Source organism: Pavona decussata, unplaced genomic scaffold (assembly GCF_977016875.1).
Source record: "Pavona decussata unplaced genomic scaffold, jaPavDecu1.1 SCAFFOLD_102, whole genome shotgun sequence".
NCBI lineage: Eukaryota > Metazoa > Cnidaria > Anthozoa > Scleractinia > Agariciidae > Pavona > Pavona decussata.
The window spans coordinates 6054685-6074783 of NW_028145517.1; the positions used below are offsets into that span (position 1 = coordinate 6054685).

The following is a 20099-nucleotide window of genomic DNA, read 5'->3' on the forward strand; positions in this document are numbered from 1 at the left end:
ATTATTTGACATCGGATTTCCATACAAACACTGTTATTTCAAGCCCGTTTGCCTACCCGTCAAAATGGCGTCGAAAACCGTGATAAGGCCTATCCATGAAGTCATTTTCTCTATACAATTCCCAAATTGTACAAATGATTTGTACTACTCAGGAATTTCATTTAAACCGCGATCAGATCAAATTGGTCCTCTGAATCACAACGATATGGCACTTCTATCTCAGTTATTCTGGTAGCAATTTTACTAGCTTGACTCCATCTGGTACTTTATCACTGACACATCGGAAACCAAGACTGGAAGCAGTGGTGTCGGCAGAATTTTGGCTTCTCGCCGCACAGCGGTATCTGTAGCAATAGGACTGCAGGGGAAAAGAAACATCACAGTTACACCAGAAAGCACATGATTCAGTTTTTGAGTGACCTTGGATGGCTTTGTCTTCATAGTTCCAATCCCAATTCATTAGATATCTCTGGGCGGGGTTTCTCGGAACAGGCCATTTCCGAGTTGCTGTGAACCTCATTATAAAAACGAGGTTAAATGCAAAGCTTTTAATAAGAAAATTAGTTTTAATTTGTATGAATGAAAACTAACTTTCATAATAAAGACTTTACACTTGGCCTCACTTTCATAATGAGGTTCAAAGCAACAATGAAATTGCCTTTTGGTGGTTTGTATGGCGGCCATGTTGGATGACAAAACAAATGGTTCTGCCATCTAACATGGCTGTCACACCATTGTCTTTTGGATCTCTAGGGAATGGTTGCAAACCACCTATTGTGTTGATCAAAGATCATTTGTGCTCCCTTCTCTGCTTTCAAATGTAATTTTACTCTGATTAGTCACTGGTAAGGGACTCATTTTCCCTCCATTGAACGACCCCATTCCTCAGTCTGTTATTCTCGAAGGGAAGATCCCTTGAATGAGTAATACAAGTTTTTACACAAGTTTCTTAACTCACTTTGTGGCACATGTACGATCCACCTTTCTTCACTTTGTCTTTTCTGGATGGTGGTCCCTTCTAAAGCAGAAAAGATAAGAAAAACTAGTACTGGTTAAAGAATTATTGTAAATTCATTGCAACACAGTAGTATGGTTCTAACTTTCCGATTCACAACAAAATCCTAAAGTGTGACCATTCTGGCTAAAGATACTGAGCAGTACTTTCTTGTGATGTTGTTTATTATGGATAAAATCCTGGTGTGACTATTCTAATGAGACCTACAGTGCAGTACTTTCCTTTGGTTTTTGTTTATTATGCTGTACAGAGTGTGGTTTTAACTTTGAGTCTTTGGATAAAATCCTGAAGTGTGACATGTGTTGCGTGTACTCAGCCGAATTGAAACTCCTGGTGCAACAGTTGTAGAATCATCTAATGCAGAGTCACGTGGAGATGGCAAAGGCCGAGAGGACATCCAGGAAGTGTTTAGCTTATAAACAATGTAACAGTACCTTATACAGATAACAGGTATGATATAGAAATATTTTTCACTTATGTTGTTTTGGTAGACCACCACTTGTGGATTCACAGTATTGTTGATCGTTATGTGCTTAAGATTGTATTTTCACTTTTCTGTGATTAAAATACTTTGACGTTCAATTCCAGTTTATATGGCTGTAACTTTTTTACAAAATTGAATACACCCCCCCCCCCCCCTCTTTATTGTAAAAAAATTGAGATCCCTCGTTTCACCTCCCCAAAATTTTAAGATCCCTCGGAATTTCACTGCCCACCCCCCCCCCCCCCACCCCCTCTGCCATACTTAATGAACGCAGCCTAAGTTCAGAGCTGATCAGATGAGCAATAAACACTGCTCATTTAATCCAAGTAATTTTTGAACACTGACCCCATAAACCAACCAGGCAACACAAAAAGTGCTGATATACTGTTACTTTTTTTTTTTACTTAATACATTGATTTTGTGTTAAAGACTGAAAAGTTTGGGGATTTATTTGTGCTTGAAGGAAAGATCAGTAAAGAGATAAAGAAAGGCATTAATCAAGCAGTGAGTTAAAAGGCTGAGTTACTGTACCTGAGTTTGCTAGCAGGTCTTTGTGACGAACAGAGCACATTCACTAGTGGATTACCCTATTCAGCAGCAGTAACACCCTCTTCTTGGGACCACACTGATGCATTATTAAAGATTTAAACTGTATAATACACCTTTTGCCCTTCATTATCAGGAAATACATTTTATTAGTGTTAAAAATTAAATCATTAAAGCGAATGTGTAATCATTGTATGAAAATAGACAAACGTTTTAATTTTCGGTGTCGTCAATAAGGCGTTTTACATAGAGAAGAACGTTCATTTATGCGAATATCAGTTCAATTTAATGGAAATGGGGAGCAGGGATGGCGCAGTGGTGAGAACACTCGCCTCCCACCAATGTGGCCCGGGTTCGATTCCCGGACTCGGCGTCATATGTGGGTTGAGTTTGTTGTTGGTTCTCGTCCTTGCTCTGAGGGTTTCTCTCCGTGTTCTCCGGTTTTCCTCCCTCCACAAAAACCAACATTTCCAAATTCCAATTCGATCTGGAAGAACACGTTTGAACGAGCTCCGAGAGCTCTTTGGTGCTCCGTGGGTAAATAAATTATTTATTATTTATAATTATTATTATTATTACAAACTTTTGAGAGAATGAACAAACATTTGACGCTTCTTAATGTTCTTTAACGAGGAAAAAAATTCATTACAACAGAGATACAGCCAGCGTAACAATCAAGCAAGTCTTAAGCTCTATCTTTCAATCAACTCCCCATTCAAACGTCGTGTTATATGTAAGTCTGCATAAACCTAAACCACGCGGCACATTTTCTGGCAATTATCGTGTTCACGTTTCTACTCTTCTCGCGGGGATCTTCAAACGCCCTAACTACATGTATCATTTCACGATGCTCATTCGGGATACGGTTTCGACGAACTCTGTGCTCCATTACTGCGAAGCCAGTGTGCACATGTACAGCATCGTTTTTAAATTTAAGCATCCATATAAATCCATTGGGAAATTAGTCAGAAACCACGTAACTAAAAATCTTTTGTAGTTGAAATTTTATTCCCGCAATGGAACGTTAACCCTAGGTTAATGAATCTTCATTCGCACTAAAGAATGTTGTTTTTGATAAAACGCTATTCTAATTGGCCTTAATGAATCTTCTTTTCGATGCAAAACTCCTTAATGACTCTGCCACAAATTGAAATGTTTCATTTCCTAGTTAAACTGATTATACATTAATTTTATTGACCAATGTTTTCGGGCTAATGAAAATTTATTTCCTGATAATGAAAGGCAAAAGGTGTGAAATGGGTGCTTTGATATTGGGGCTTAATTTGTTATAGCCTTCCACGCAGACGTCCTTAGGGGTTCGTCACGCGTTCCTGCCCCACGAACGCAGGAACGCGTGACGAACCCCTAAGAACGTCTGCGTGGGAGGCTAAATTTGTTAAGGTTAATGTAGAAAGCCTCAACATCTACCGTAGATACACATGATATAATGGTACTCGTGATATCCAAATTTGAAACGCCTCCCTTTTCTGTCTAAGCTAAGTTGAGAGTGATCCCCATTTTCATTCATCTTCCAATAAAGTAACCTCCTACTCAGACGCTCTTTGGGCTCGTCACGCATTCCTCCCCCACGTGACAAGCCCATAGAGCGTCTGTGTAGCGTCTGTGTAGAGTAAGAGAGGTATTAAACTGAAGGCCAATGAAATCAATGGTTTTCTTTATTGGATTCCCACACAATGTTAACATAATAGTTGTTCTTTCTTTTTTCCTCGATACTACAAAGTTTATAAGGCTGTTATCCTCTATTAAAGGCGTTGAATAATTCACTTGTCTTTTTAAAAAGCCAGAGTGAAAAAGTTTAATCGCATCTTTTCAGTCATGATGTTGGCACTGTCACTGCGCCATTGGTAAATCAGATATTCGATCTCCATATACCCCTCATGATTTTCGTATTGCTATTTAAAATGATCATTAAAAGAAAGTTTTTGTGTGCTCTATTCAAGAACAGAGTATACAGCAGAAACACTGGCAAAAAAAATTCAGTTACCATGGGGTTTATTGGTCACTGCAGGCACGCATCCGCGGCAGGCATATTAATAACGAAACCTGCTTTTTTCTGTTGAGTTGGTGGTAGTCATTGATACCTGTTCCCCTTCATCAGGCCAACGAGTTGGACTGGTTTAAAGATACCTGTATCAACTGTAAAGGTACGTATTTAAGAATAAGTGATAGTTATAAAAAGCCAATGTGTGATTCAGCCAAGCTTAAACTGCGGTGGGGATAAGCGGTATGAATAGTTGATCGCTCTTCGGTTAAAGGCGTGCCGTTTTCACTGTCGCGTAGGAATATTGGATTTTGTACGTGCGGATGGGCATAACTGTATTTGTTTTGCCCGAGTAAAAAGCTATAGCACAAGAGAACAGGTAAGACCTTAAGTGAGTTGACTTACATAAACGTAGAAAGCTTCACCGCGTTCAAATTTTTTTTAGATTGAACCCTTATTATATACTGATGCTATACATCGTCCTTCATTTTGCTAAAGTATTCTTTGGATTTAACAAATTGTAGGTGCTGCGATCAAGAAAGTGAATCTAAGCGGCCTCCGGCTCATAAGAAACTAAATATAATCTTCACGACTCAAGGGAGGAATATTTGTAACATTTCTACAACAAACTGTACAACAATGATCATATTACAGCGTATTTGTTTTCGGAGTGATATATAATTGCCGTAACAATGGATTTTTTACGCGAACAAAACTTGAACGTTTCAGTGCATTTCCTGGCTGAATTAAGGCATCCTGATATGCACCGATTAATCGGGAGAATTTGGCTCAATCTGACAAAGAAAATGGGTGAGCGGGCGAAAATCTGTGGTTGCAGTGCTAAAGATGTTTTTGAATCAGGCCAACTTTCACTCCGCCCTTCACCAACAGAAAAAGAAATCGGACGTGTAAATTGGCGATTGAACTAATGAACGGGGCCGATTATATCCACACGTGTGAATAAGTCTTAAGTCGACCTTGGGAAGAACGAGAAAAATACAGGCAAATGCGACTAGGCGAAAACCGCGTAATCGGCGTCACTATGCTCTCAATATTTCGCCCTTGGCGGCATCAAATTATCTTGAATTCTTCCTTGTAAGGGGTAGAACAAGTATAACAGGATTAGACGAACGAAACGTTGCTTACCCAAGGTTCCAGGATGATGCTTTGCAAAAGAAACCAATTCCATACTTTACTAAGTAAGTAAGACGGGAAACACAAAAGAAATACAGTGTTGGCAAGAGTCTCATTGACTGACAGGGATTTAGTCCATTGTCAAATTTTCGCCGCCCTCTCGAATGTAGCTGCGAGGATCGCCAACCTGAAAACTTTAGAGTTGTATAATGTTGTTGGTTTTCTCACCTTTTGGTTTGAGTGTGAATCAGTTTCTTTTAAGTCCATAATAAGTTTTCTCAATAGATGCATGAATTTTCAAACTGATTTGATACTGACAGGATTGTTTTGGGAACTTGCGAACTCATTTGCAAATGAACCTTCTTATTGTTAACTGAGCGACCGATTTAAGATTAGGAACTCTGCCCTGATTAGATTATTGGCCAATGTAACTGCACTGAACAGCAATATCTTTGTTTTCGAGCGGTATACATAGGAGCGGACATCATTCAATCAATCATTTGAATAAATAAATAAATGGGAGTGTAAGTGGTACATCCCCAGAGTTAATAGAACGATGTAATATGCATGTATTCACAACACTGCTATATCGTTTGAGACAATATTTGATTTTTAGGCACAAATTAAACCAGTCCTTGTCATAATATGTCAGTCAATCATATTCATGATAATTCATCTCCTGGACCAACAGAAGACTACAATTTACATTCGTGTGGTATGATATACTTAGGAAGGCCATAGTAAAAAAAACCCGAATGATTTAGCAGAGAAGTAATAAAAAAAACTGCTACAAACTGAATAAAATGGCCTCGGTCTATGAAACAGAATGACAAGATGAGATGATCAGGGTTTCCATGACAAAAAAATTGGCCGGTCTTCAATTTGGGAAAAACTGATGAGATGTTTTCACCAGAATACTAAATAACCCAACAAAGTTGTACCTCCATATTTGTCTTTCGGAGTGATATATAATTGCCGTAACAATGGATTTTTTACGGTCTCGGTCTATGAAACAGAATGACAAGATGAGATGATCAGGGTTTCCATGACAAAAAAATTGGCCGGTCTTCAATTTAGGAAAAACTGATGAGATGTTTTCACCAGAATACTGAATAACCCAACAAAGTTGTACCTCCATGAAAGCTCAACCTTGCAAACGAACAGGTGGAGCGGAATAGTTTTTGTTCTCTGTATTGTTGTACTGATACGCTCAAACAAAAGGGCTTGCGCCCGAAATGTCAGCTTTTGTATCTGTTTACCTTGATCAATTTACTGTCAACTCAGTCGACAAATCCAAACAATTGTTTTAAAAAGAACGGCAACCTACAACGACTGGACCACGTTCTTAAACTCCAGCTAGATTCAAACACTTAGTCAAACAAAGTGCACTAGAAAGCATTTATTTGGGGCGCCCATCTGTCCAACCACATCTCCTTTAATTTGCACCGGGATGGTCGCTTACTAGAGATTCAATAGTGCCAAACACGAAGCAAGTAAATAGAGCGGTTTTGGTTTTGAGTGTCGTAAAACCAAAACCAAATTAATTTCTCTGACCAAACACAACAGACACAAACACCACAATGAGCCAATCAGATGTCAACAAATACATGTAAACAGCGTCAAGCGCGGGAAAATGCATGCGTGCAAGTCACGATTGATATCAGGTTACTTGACAGCAGATCTCTTTATCATATACATGTAGAGCAGAGTTTGGAAAGGAAGGGTAGTCAGGGTAGGAACGAGAAGGAAAGGCACCCTTATTTGAATAAACACTCCCTTAGCATCAGCTGCAGGTTATCAAGGTCCAGTGAAAATAGAGGTTTTATAAGGAGGAGGTCTACTGAAAGAGAGATAATCTTAAAACTTTCATTGAAAAGAATTCGAACATAGAAATTCGTGAACGAGGAAAATGCAAGTTGAATTTGACCGTAATTACAGAAAAGCCTAATTGTCTAAAATGCAAGTCAAGCGGCAAAAATATACGGAAATTTATACATTTCAGCCAATCTCCTGCTGTATGCAATTTATACAATTCATCTGTCGATCATGTTCGTTTGTTTTTTGTGGGCCTTGCGTATTGCTACAATAGATGACCAGTAAATACATGGATTACAAAATGAAACTGTTACGTTTGTGGTTATACGCTTTTTTCATTATCAAAATATTTTCTCTGTAGCAAACATGTCGGCGAGAGTTGGGTTGGCCTTTTCTGGAGGTGGTATTCGGTCAGCGGCCTTCTGCTCAGGAGTACTGCGTAGACTACTACAGCGTAAAGTGAACATTCACAACATGAGCTGCGTGTCCGGGGGCGGTTACACAGGCACTGCATACCTGGACTGGAAATATAGGAATGGTCAGAAGGACGATCCAAAATGGCACCAGGAATTTTTCGACCATATGCGGAGGAGGGCGGGTTACTTCTGTAGTTGGCAGAATCCCATTGTTGGTTTTATTGACGCATTGTTTGTAACTGCGTTGATAGCGCTAGTATCCGTCATTTTGCCAGTCATAGTTTGGATGTCGTACGCATGCCCACTTGCATTCGCAGTCGATTTTCTGGTAGGAGATCTGTTACGTGCAGAACCCTGTAAAGAAGACTACGAAGACCCATTGACACACAGATGCATTGAACGAGACCCAGATGCTGCCAAGAGGACTATTCTGTTCGCAAGTCTCGTGGTTGCCAGTGTTTTGAGTTTCATAGTAGGGAGCATTATTTCATGGGGACAACAGGCGTTCAAGTTCATCTCAATTACAATGCTGGTTGTCCTGGGATTTGGCTTCTTCCCGTGGGCCATCCACGCTATTCTGGAGAATGCCCATCCAACCATACAACTTCTTGTCCTCATCCTAGCTGCCATCATTTGGTTCGGCTTTCCAGTCCTCCGTCAACAAACTGCTATTGTCATGATTGTATACGCTTACTCCTTCGTCATTCATTTCCGTGTCTACAAGCACTTCTTTTCCGGCATGGAATACTCGGACTTCACGTTTAATGTGATGGTTTGGGTGTCAGGCCTGGTTCTTTGGATTGTACCCTTACTAAAATCAATCCAGCAGCGACTCATGCACGTATTTAACAGGTAGGTTTATGTAAATTAATTTAAATGTAATTTAGCATAAATTAATAAAAATTATACCCAGATTGAGTTGCACGTTTCTCGAGGATGTTCACAATATCAGTCACCGAGGTCCGTCAGAGGAGCCTGTAGTAGGCGGACGCCAGAAGTGAGACCACCAAAACAAATTTATGAAAACTAAGGAATTGGCAATTCCTCTGTTCCATTTCTAACTCCTTGAACCGTAGTCAACTTACAAATTTCTCTGACCTAGGTGGCGGCTGCAGAAGGCGTTCTATACACCCGAGAGTGTGGGGGCGACCGGTTGCTCTGGTATCGGATGTCACAACTTAATCCTCGGCTATCCTCGGTTCAATGCTGAGAACAAAATCTTGACCATGGCGGACTTGGAAAATATGAGCCCGTTTTACATTTGCAACACGACCGTGAATGGCTGGAGGCGAACTCCCGCAGATAAGCAGGCGTTCGAGACACTCACACTCACCCCGCACGAGATAAGACGGCTGGACAGCCCCCACGAAGAGGATGTTTTCATGGATAAACTGGAACCCGAAGATATCATGCTCTCTGAAGCAATGGCTATGTCTGCAGCCGCTGTAACGCCTCGTATGGGAAACAAAGAAAGCGCGGGGAATCTCTTCGGCACTGATATGAAGATTATTTTGGGAGTGGCAATGGGTGCGTCCATTTTATCAGATCCGCGAAAACAACGTAGACAACATTTTTGTTTTCAGGTAAGTAAATTAATCTCCAGCTTTCTAATATTGTACTGGTTCAGCTTTAGAGTCTCCTACAAAAGCAGACGCAGTTTCCATCTTTTGTCTCCATCGTTTTAAGGCGTCTGCGCTCGCAGGCTGGTGTTTGAGCTACCATTCAAAAGAGCGGTGTAACATTGTCACCAATCAAAATGCATGGTATCATACATTTAGCCTTGTCAGTATCGTATGGCTTCAACTCCTTGCCTTGACCCGCTTTATTGATCGATAGGTAGTAGTCAACCGATGGGTGACATTGAATCCCCCGGAGCATTTTGTACAAGAATACCGTGAAAGACGATTGCCAACGAATCTGTTATTGACCACCTGTTTGCTGTTTAATTTTTTTTTTCCTTTTCCTTACTTCAAACATTTGCCTTGTATTTTAACTGTATGAACCATAAAAATATTTTATGTCCATACTGACACCATGAAAGGCCTCAAAGGAATGGAGGAATGTCTCACTATCTTCCTATTCATCAGATCATGGAAAATTCCGTCGAAGCAGGAAAATTGCGGTGTAATCAATAATTACGATAATTTTTGTAATTGTTGGTCAGATTTAGCTGGTGATAGCACACACTCAACAATCTAATACACTCAAAGCAAAAAATAATTATTATGACTAAAAAAAAAACAAGGGGTTCCCATAAAACTTTGCAATCAGATTTCACGGTTGATAAAAGCAGTCATGGTCGTAGTTGTCTTCTTTTCTTTTTCATTGTCTCAGTTTATTCCCTTTGTGTTGGAGACCATCCGTGTTCTTCCTTTAATCACCTTTCCAATCGTGGCTTACTTCGAAGACAATGAAAAGTGGGTCACCTATGGCGTTTTCTCTTATTTTGGAGTTTTTCTGCTGCTGAGTGTAATGGCAATTCTTCCCACGGGAGCTGAGAAACCGGGTTTGCTGGAAAAAATTACAAGGTAGGCATTTCTTGAAAGAGAATAAGATTCCCAGGATCGAACCAGATAACCAGGATCAAAGCGTGTTTAAGGTAGATCTAATCTCCACAGTTAGAAGTATTCTTTACTCTATGGAACAATAGTTTGATGAAATATTATGACATGAAAATTGCCGCTACTAGCGAATTCCAGCACGGATACCGGTCATCAAAGCAAGGGAGACCGGTTCTTAGGTCAGTTTTAGCATTAACTTAAGCCCCGTTCACACCAACAAAACATGTTTAAGTAAATCAGGTTTAACAAAATGAAATTTGGTAACAGAAAGCTGTACCATTGGCTTTGACATAGGATTCAAGTAAATTTAACTCAAGCTTTCATTTACGCTAAATTTGCAGTCGACAAAAATCCGAAAGCGGCTTTAATTAAGGAAACAATTTTAAACTGTGTTTAACTAAACAGCTTTTAAAAGTGGTTAAGCCTTGCTGTGAATGGGACATTAGATGAACAATCCAGCCCTATTCTCTAATTGGGGAGAAGGAAATGATGATGCCGAGTAATGATGATGGGTCGACACTCTCGACTCTCTTCACCATTCTGCACATTGACCTTTCCTTTGCCTCCCCTCCCAGGTGGTTTCTGAACAACATACCCCACATGCGATACATTCGAAACTTGGCTGGTATTGTCAATGTAGGCCCAGCCCCTCCTGCGATTCTGCGCATCAGTGATGGAGGTCACATTGAAAACTTTGGCTTGCTTTCTCTTCTTCGACTACGGCTGCCAAAAATCGTTGTTGTGAACGGGGGCCAAAATCCAGATTACGGTGTTGAATTGTTCTACACACTACAAATGGCGAGAGAAAAGCTAAGATGCTCCTTCACTGGAATCGATGGCCGTGACGTGATTGAGGATGTCCGGGCGAACTTTGTGGAGAAGAAACCAGGCGAGCAACCCAGGAGTTACAAGTATGTCAGTAGTACAACATTCTACCCTTCCCTCCCATATTGCCCGCGATCTTAAGTCTTCGCTATGCGGTCGAGGCACTATGGATTCTGAGCTTTTATTGAAATTTATTGGGTATTTTCCAGAGTACCTTTTGGCATTGTCGCGTACGCTTTTTTCGAACAACCTTTGTCGAAACAGCTGTTTTTTTCCTACCAGTTAGAATGGGAAAAGAGGAGTACCTGCAAACGTCATCCGTTTGTTCCTCACCGGTTAAACCGAACATTTTGGCCAAATCTAAAGCCACCCAGGTTAATGGAGCTTTCCTAAGATTCCTAAGCTATGACAGAAAAATAGAACCAAGCCTATATGACTCTGGTTGCAAAGAATCCTGAGAAATTCCAGTTAACAATAGGTTTTTACTTTAATATTCCAACAAAACGCACAATCTCAACTGTGGAAGGCTTCATGAATCCTGGTTCAGCATCATATTTTACCTTGTAGGTTCAAAGTGACGTACTACTCTCTGGACGATGACGACGGAATCGAAAAGATGGTCGGTGAGGGGCAAATCCTCTTTATTGCTCCCAGGCATCCTAACAAAGGTGTCCAGACCAAAGAACACCTGACATGGAAGGATGCGTTGAATGACATCAACATTGACCTTGAAGCTGGTAAGTGGGGAACTGGACCCGAGCTTGATGCAGACGAGGTCGATCGCCTCACGTTCTGTTGCTGCGAGTGCTGCCACTCTCTTCGCTGCCGATCAGTCTCGGAGTGGTGTTGCCAGTCTTTCCCAGGCCATAGCACCGCTAATCAGTTCTTCACGCCCGCGATGTTTTCAGCGTATCATCGTGAGGGGTATCGAGCAACCATGGAGGCCGAGGCAGCGGAATTTCTTGCTGCATAGATTAAATTACGTAGTGGTTAATTTCTCTATCCTCCGCAGAAGCTTCTTTAGTGCTATCGAGAGCAGAGATCACAGAGAGGAAAAGAAAAGTAGCGCGGCTAAGCGGAGACTGGAGAGAGCAAAGAAAACAAAGCACTTTCTTGCTCCGTTCCCGTCGTCCCGCGCGCAGCCCAGTTTTTTCCCCTTTCCCTAGTCCCTCCCGTTTCTTAGCTTTCACTCTGTTTTTTTCTAAGGGAGTCTTTGCGGAGGAGTGAGGAGCAATTTAGTTCAAAAACGGACAAAAGCTCCGCCAATGGTTTAGACAGACTCTCGAGTTTAGACTAGAATTTTTAGGTGTCGTTGCACAGGGGGAAAATCGGAAGGGGACCTTGCACGTGTAATTTCTGTACGCGCATAAAGGGTTGTACTGGGGTAACTTTATTAAGGGAATTTTCGTAGCCGTAACAATCATATAATCGTACAAACTGCCTTGAAGAAGACCTTCTTCTGTCACTGTACGTACTCGTTGGAACATTCGTAGTGTTGGAAATTTAGGATAGGGAATGTGACTTTGACCGGTCGCTAATTGCAGTTTCAGCGTTCAAAGGTTAAAACGTCAAATAAGTGACGATGAACAGCAAAAGGGAAACATTAAACAAGTTTAATGTGAATTGTTTTGAAGCCTTCTAATTCGTTTATCCACTCTCCATCACCCCAAATTGTTACTCCCTTACTTCACACATCGACGTTCGCGCTTTCTGCACATCTCCAAGTGATAGTTGGGTAACGTAGATTTGAAGTGTTCATTACAATAATATGCTACTGCAGTCTCTCACTCTGCCTTGAACAAGATCTTATTTCTCTTAGGCCCTGTTGAGACGGGTATCTACAGCGTTGTTACAGTTAACTACAACACATCTATCTGGCATTTTAGACCTTTCAAATAACTCTGCTTTCGCTTTTCTTCAAATAACTCCGCCTTACCGCCACTAAATTTCCTCTTCGAGTGTCAAACAATGCTTCCCCGGTTGACGTCACAGACCTCAACTAGACCCATTCTCCTCAATTCCCGGCCATGAACCAAAATGGCGGCAAATTAACGAACTTTGAAAATTCACAGAAAATCGAGAAAAAGTCCTACGGCTGAAATTTTTTCACCAAAATGATCAAAATCAAAAAGAGTATTATTTCGATTTCCAAACAGTTTAGGGGTTAGGGGCACTTTAATACTATTAGCTATTTTGACCTCTTCCTTTCAAGACAGTATTTGGTCTCCAATTAGTGCTCGAGAAAGCTATAGTCGACTGTGTACAGACATGGGAATGACACATTCCCTCGACGTGTACCACAAAATCAAAGAAACAATCCGTAAACTCATTTTCTCTATAGAATCGCCAAACTGTACAAGCGATTTTTCTCAGTTATTCTGGTAGCTATTTTACCAGCTTGACTCCATCCGGTACTTTATCACTGACACATCGGAAACCAAGATTGGAAGCAGTGGTGTCGGCAGAATTTTGACTTCTCGCCGCACAGCGGTATCTGTAGCAATAGGACTGCAGGGGAAAAGAAACAACACAGTTACACCAGAAAACACACGATTCAGTTTTTGAGCGACCTTGGATGAGTTTGTCTTTAGAGGTCCAATCCCAATTCATCACGTCTCTTTTTTTCTCGTTCATAAGAGCTAGAGGTAAGGTTTCTTGGAACTGCGTCAGTCACTGATAATTTTTACTCCCTTCCCCGCTTTCATATGCCATTCTTCGATGACCCCCCCCCCCCCCCTCATTCCCCTTCCGAAAAAAAAACAAAGAAATATATACCTCTTACTAAAGAGTTCTCGGTCCGTACTGTTAGGGTCTGTTAGTTACGGACCGAGTTCCCCTGACTTACAGTACGGACCGAGAAAACGAGGTTAGTCGGCCGCGCGGTAAAGGAAACTTTCAAAGTAAGCGGGCCGTACAGCGCAATACGGCCCGCAAAAATTGACAAATCACACCGCCCGTTCTAACTGAGAGACACAATAAATTTTAATATTCAGATACGTTCCAAGTGGCAAGACAGTGACTCATTTTCCCTCCATTGAACGACCCCATTCCCCGGTCTGCTATTCTCGTAGGGAAGATCCCTTGAATGAGTAATACAAGTTTTTACACAAGTTTTTTAACTCACTTTGTGGCACATGTACGATCCTCCTTTCTTCACTTTGTCTCCTCCGGATGGTGGCCCCTTCTTAAACAGACAAGATAAGAAAAACTATTACTGCTTAAAGAATTATAGTTAATTCATTGGACCACAGTAATATGGGTCTACCTTTCTGAGCCTCGCCAAAATCTTAAATCGTGACCATTCTGGCTCAGAAAGCTACTGAGCAGTACTTTCCTGTGGTGCTGTTTACTATGCTGTACAAGGTGATTCTAACTTTTGAGTCTGTAGCTGAAATCCTAAAGTGTGACCATTCAAATAAAAGCTACTGAGCAGTACTTTCCTGTGGTGCTGTTTGTTATGCTGTGCATTTTGGTTCTAACTTTTGAGTCTGTAGATGAAATCCTTAAGTGTGACCATTTAAATGAAAGCTACTGAGCAGTACTTTCCTGAGGTGCTGTTTATTATGCTGTACAAGGTGGTTCTAACTTTTGAGTCTGTAGCTGAAATCCTAAAGTGTGACCATTCAAATGAAAGCTACTGAGCAGTACTTTCCTGAGGTGGTTCTAACTCTCGCCATAAACGTAATTCTAATTAAAGAATCCGTGGATGACTAACTGAGCAGTAATTTAATTTGGTTTCATTCGTTAATAAATCATAGTTTTATTTAAGAGGAAATTGTAAAGAGTCTATCAATGTTTCTACTGACCAAAAGTCGACCTTTAACGTTTACTCAAATTTCAAAGGAACCAAAAGATGGGAAAATACTATTGGAAGGGACTTTCAGAAAGGTAATCAATGTTGCTTTTTGTTGTTCTTACTGGATTTTCTTGAAAGTGAGTTGAGTGTCTTATGGTCCACCAGTCCTGAGTCCATTCCCACACATTCCCTAGCATGTTATACAGACCATAACTATTGGCTGAGTATACTGTGACTGGGGCTGTGCCAGCATACCCATCCAGCCCTGAATCATGGACCGGGAACTTTCCTTGCCACGTGTTTGCCATGTAACGGCCATCTTTTTTGAGCTTGTCACCCCAAGAGTACTTCCTACCATTAAACAAACAAACAAAATAATCAGCAAAGTTAATGTTTGACAATGATAACAATGATGACAAACTTGCCATATCAGATCCGCTAGTAGAAATAGTCAACAGACAATTACAAGTAGCCTGGGGGGAGGAGTGGGGGGTATCCTTCTGATTTTTTGGTAAGGTTGTATGTGCTGGCAAGTTTTCCAATCTTGACCCCATTTCAAACTGAAATGTGTCATCTTTTGTACAATAGACAAAGCTTAAGTTAAACCTTACTTGTTCTTCAGTCCTCCTCTGCAGGCATATTCCCACTCAGCTTCAGTAGGCAGCCTTTTACCAGCCCACTTACAAAAGGCAACTGCATCATTCCAGGAGATATGAATAGCTGGATGATCCATTCTAAAATAATGACAATTAGACGATTTACTTATGGATATATTACATTGAGCAAAAAAATGATATGCTGTGTTCCAAAAAAAATAATCTACCAAAAGTTATTTACCTTTCTCTGATGTGTGAATCAGGCCCTTCAGGTTTTCTCCAATAAGCTCCTTTCACTGGAAGCCACCATGGGGCTGCAGCAACCTGTGAAAATATAGAAGAAAAGTGCCAAGTTGAGCCATGAACACTGACAATAAACTGCCTTTATGTTCATCAACCATCTTCACATTGTAACTTTTTATACCCTCTAGGGATGTACACAATAAGCAACGTTTTTCCCACCTGCTGCTGTCACAAATATTCATAATGAGCTGTTAAGAGAATGTGTATCTACTGTTGGGGCTTTCCACATCAACCTTAACAAATTCAGCCCTAATTTCACAGCACCCATTATATTATACAATTTTAAAAATTTTTAATAATGCACCAGTGTGATCCCAAGAAGAGGGTGTTACTGCTGCAAATAGGGTAATCCATTGGTGAATGTGTTCTGTTCGTCACAAGGACCTGCTAGGAAACTCAGGTACAGTAACTCAGCCTTTTAACTCACTGCTTGGTAAATGCCTTTCTTTATCTCTTCACTGATCTTTCCTTCAAGCACAAATGAATCCCCAAACTTCTCAGCCTGTAACACAAAATCAATAAAACGTAAAAGCAAGTAATATCATACAGGTAGATCAACAGTTTTTTTGTTGCCTGGTTGGTTCAGGGGGTTCTTTAATGATGATGGGTGTATTAGGTCCACACACCATGACCTTGACCAGGCTTAAAATGCTGTCTTTCTTATTGACAGGTTAAAATCTGCTATTCACTAGACCACCATGTAGCCTCCGATGCAGACACTCTTTGGGCTTGTCATGCATTGCTCCCCCACGAACAAGGTGTGTTCATGGGGGAGGAATGCATGATCAGCCCAAACAGCATCTGCATAGAAGGGTAACCATCATGCTGCCACATTTTCTATATAGCCTAAACATTAGCTTATCGTTAAGGATGATGCCCACTAATACTGAAGTATTTTTGCCTGTTTTAGCAGGCATCGCCGTAACGAAACCTGATTTCTCGGACCATCCTGAGATGTGCAGAATGTATGCGCAGTAGCAAAAGTAGGCACCATCTTTAAATTACATAGTTTACAAAGCAAAGTTTTTTTTTATCATACCTCTGTGACATAACCAGTGCTGTTAACAAAAAGTTCAAACTCTGCATTGCTGACCTCATAAATATCCATATAAAACGAGTTCACTTTCACCTCTCTGGCTGGACCTTCGCCATCCATTGGTAAAAAAGGCTTGTCAGTTCCCATGATAAATTTTCCACCTTTCAGTGAAGTCATTTGATTCGTCCTTTCCCGGGATGATTTTAAATCATTTTCTTCATCATTGCTTTTGTCTTGCCACGTTTCTTCCTTCTTTAAAGAATTATTTCTTTTTAACACCGAGCACCCACAACTTTGCTTTGCCTTGTTCAAATTTCGAGAATTAGAATTCAACAAACCTCTTCCATAATCAAAGCTCGAACAAGTGTCTTGACTTGTAAAAACCATTTGCGCTGCAAGATGCAATCCAATTAAAAGTTCCTTCCACATCGTGCCACTTGAAGAAGTTTTTATGGAAATCCGACAACTGTACAACTAATTTTCAGTTAATATTTTAGGTCCAAATCATTTTGTTTTGGTTAGATGTCACGTGCTTTTCCCAAGGCTTCCACTGAGTGCTGGGTAGCCACTCCTTTGAGCCGTCATTTCTTCTTTCAGCGGCTTCTATGTGAAAGGACGGTTGTACATGTATGAGGACACATTTCGTCGGGAAGAAACAAAATGGCGGCCAAAGCTGATGTGAGTCTTTTTTATTTGTTTTGGAGTGTATCGTTGTAGTCTCAATGTTTTAACGTTCTTTCGCTTTCCTATCTAGGGAATAAGAAATGCAGCTGAACAAGCAACACAAGCGGGCGAGGAATTCAGCAACGTTTACTATGAAACGTTCGACAAACGACGCCATGTGAGTTAACCTTATTTCGTCGAAGAATTAATTCTCTTTTAAGCTTAGTTTTCGCATTTTGTCGTCCCTCTAAACTTACTGATTATTTTGCTTTACAGCTCATGTCAAAATTGTATTCGGCGGAAACAACGATCGTGTGGAACGGAAATGTAGTAAAAGGTGGTTCAGAAAAAGTCACTGAATTTTTCAACAGTCTTCCTGCTACGGAACACACGCTGCACTCACTGGATTGTCAGCCAGTGTCAGGTATTTATATAATTATTTTGGTTTTCAAAACAAGAAGTTTCAGTTTAAAGGAGGCATGCGGTAGTTATTCCCATCCCAGTTGTCAAGGAACCACTTAAAATTGGTGTATAACAAACAAACAAAAAATTAAAAAAAAATAAGAACAACAACAACCACAAACTGAATCTTCTTCTCTATTTGATTTTAAAAATTCTTAATTTGTCCTGTCAAGTCCTTGCTATTACCGACCATATGCTTTAACAGCAGGGTGTACCCCTCATCCCACTCCCCCCTCCCCAAGAACAAGAGTGAAAAGAACTTGTCCAGTGGATGAGTGGAACATCTATGGACACCTTTGGCTTGGAATGCCACTTGGTATCTACTGGCATTTTTTTATGGAAAAAACTTTGGCCATGGGAGATCAATCCATCTGGGCTCAGTTGTTCAAAGCCTGATTAAGCTAATCCTGGACTAACGGGAACTTTGATTCGAGATTAATCACAAACCAATAAAATAATTAATATTCTTCCAAAAAATTTTTGTCCATCAGTTTTGACCTAGACTTTTCTTTACCATTAGCTTAAAAATAGCTTTTAAAAACATTACTGTGTTAACGAGTGAGATGAAAACCTCGGTCAACTTTTAATCGTGGATTAGCCTTAATCGGCTTTCGAGCAACTGGGCCCTGCCCTAAGAAACTCTAAGGCACCCCAACCTCATTATGTATGTCAGCCTTTGGACCTGCCAGTATTCCTTTACCTCATTAATATTTCTCCTTACGGTTGATGTATTATGAACCTCTAGACGTACTAATTTTTGTTAAAATTTGTACTTATTATTTTTATTTTCAGATCAAGCAATTCCTGGTCAAACTACAGTCCTGGTTGTTGTTGAAGGTTTAGTCAAGTTTGATGGTCGTAAAGCTGAACTCTTTTCTCAAAACTTTCTGTTAACTGCTGAAGGTGGAAAAGTGTGGAAGGTGGCAAGTGACTGCTTCAGATTTATAGAATGATGCCACACAGCTGAACGAATTTCCATTATTCAAAGCCATGCATATTCTTAAACATACTAGAGTGAAGCTTACTACAGTGGCTCACTTGTACCTTGGGTACCAACAGAGATCTATAAAGTGAGTTTATACATTGGTAATAAGCCAGAGAAAAGTCTGCAAGATCAGATCATTGGAAAAACAGATGAACTTAATCACTATGAAACTGTAGATGTATGTTACAAAAACAGTTTTAAGCCAGTGGATGTCTTTATATATCAGCTCACAAGATGGACTGGTGTAGCTGGAAAATTGGTACACAGCTGCTTAACATAATCCTGAAATTTTAAGGCTTCTTTGCAGCTGGACAAAATGCATTTGAAGAAAAAAAAGAAAGGGAAATATTCCACACTGATGGGGCAGCACTTCCTTGGTGCAGTTGATGCCTCCAATGAATAACCTTTTTTGTTTATTTATTGAAGTTTGTTTTGTTAGTAATAGCAAAGCAGTCTTGAGGTCACTAAAAGATTGTGCAATAAAAAGTTAAAAGTGACTTCTACCAAATAGTCGGACGGCTCTTATTTAGCATGCAGCCCTCTAATTTAATCAAATATTTTCTCTGGTTTTTGCTCTGTTTATAAGAAAAGCAAAGCCAAAAAATCAAGTTATTCTTTAGAAGACAGGAGGAAGAAGAGCACTTCAACTTTTTTATTTAAACCAAACTGCACGTATCAAACAACAGTCATGTCCAATTGTTGAAAAATACGCTCATAATTTATTAAATTTAACAGCCTCCTTAAAACAGTTAAGCAGACTGGCAATTTTTTTTAATGTAACTTCCTTGCCAGAAAAAAAAGGTGTGAATACAAGACTGTCATTTTTGCACAGCTGGCTATCATGCTGGCAACTACATTTGTACTGTGAAGAAACCTGGCTATGGAAGATGTTCTTTTAATATTCTCAAACTCATTAATAATTCATGAAGGGGAAACAAAGGAAATCACTACCGTGATGGAGGTTTGGAAAAGTGATCTTAATAATTATGATAATTATTATCATAAAATTAAGTGGACCTTTGCTTTGATTTTCTCCAAAAACTGTTAATGGTTTGAGAAACTAAAAAAAATCAAAAGAGTGATTTCCAAACACCTCAAAGTTGGTTAAAAGAACTTGGGTGAGGCTCAGTTTTCAAAATAATTCTCAGTGTTAGAAATTGGATGAAATATTGCTCCTTGTGTTTGCTATATTACATGACTAGTTATTTTCACTGTGGAGCTGGCTTCACCAAAGCTTAATGACAACTGCGTTCAAATGCTCAAAACTGCTGAACAAACCACATCTGACAGCTGGTCAATTTGCCTTCTGTCTCACCCTCAATCCAAAGGCATTCAGCTTGAGGTAAGGCAAGACCTTGAGAAAGATCCACCTTAGACGTAAAGCATGTGGATTGTTCAAGTTGCAAATTCCCAAACTATGGGGCACAAAATCAAATTATTGATCCGGAAACCTGGATTTA

General features: G+C 40.2%; 3 protein-coding genes across 4 annotated transcripts; 2 read left to right on the forward strand and 1 right to left on the reverse strand.

Annotated features, from left to right (window-relative positions):
- Window positions 1-108: 108 nt before the first annotated feature.
- LOC146471905 (formylglycine-generating enzyme-like) lies at window positions 109-17071 on the reverse strand. Of its 2 annotated transcripts, none has more exons than XM_085120482.1 (7): window positions 16533-17071; window positions 15921-15995; window positions 15432-15514; window positions 15206-15328; window positions 14717-14945; window positions 959-1018; window positions 109-358 (listed from the first exon to the last, which is right to left on the reverse strand). In XM_085120482.1, exons 1-7 carry the CDS (start codon window positions 16956-16958, stop codon window positions 224-226), a joined length of 1131 nt encoding a protein of 376 aa, XP_084976608.1. In that variant the 5' UTR covers window positions 16959-17071; the 3' UTR covers window positions 109-223. The 2 variants fall into 2 exon arrangements, with proteins under 2 accessions (XP_084976608.1, XP_084976609.1); XM_085120483.1 differs by lacking the exons at window positions 109-358; window positions 959-1018 and adding exons at window positions 12395-13306; window positions 13923-13982.
- LOC146471906 (uncharacterized) lies at window positions 7171-12244 on the forward strand. Its single transcript, XM_085120480.1, has 5 exons — window positions 7171-8264; window positions 8515-8995; window positions 9747-9940; window positions 10549-10884; window positions 11366-12244. The coding sequence occupies exons 1-5, from the start codon at window positions 7363-7365 to the stop codon at window positions 11769-11771; spliced, it is 2319 nt and encodes a 772-aa protein (XP_084976606.1). The 5' UTR covers window positions 7171-7362; the 3' UTR covers window positions 11772-12244.
- A 58-nt stretch (window positions 17072-17129) lies between the features above and the next one.
- On the forward strand, window positions 17130-19136 carry LOC146471907 (NTF2-related export protein 2-like). The gene is made up of 4 exons (XM_085120484.1): window positions 17130-17207; window positions 17284-17370; window positions 17469-17616; window positions 18447-19136. Exons 1-4 carry the CDS (start codon window positions 17190-17192, stop codon window positions 18605-18607), a joined length of 414 nt encoding a protein of 137 aa, XP_084976610.1. The 5' UTR covers window positions 17130-17189; the 3' UTR covers window positions 18608-19136.
- Window positions 19137-20099: the final 963 nt, after the last annotated feature.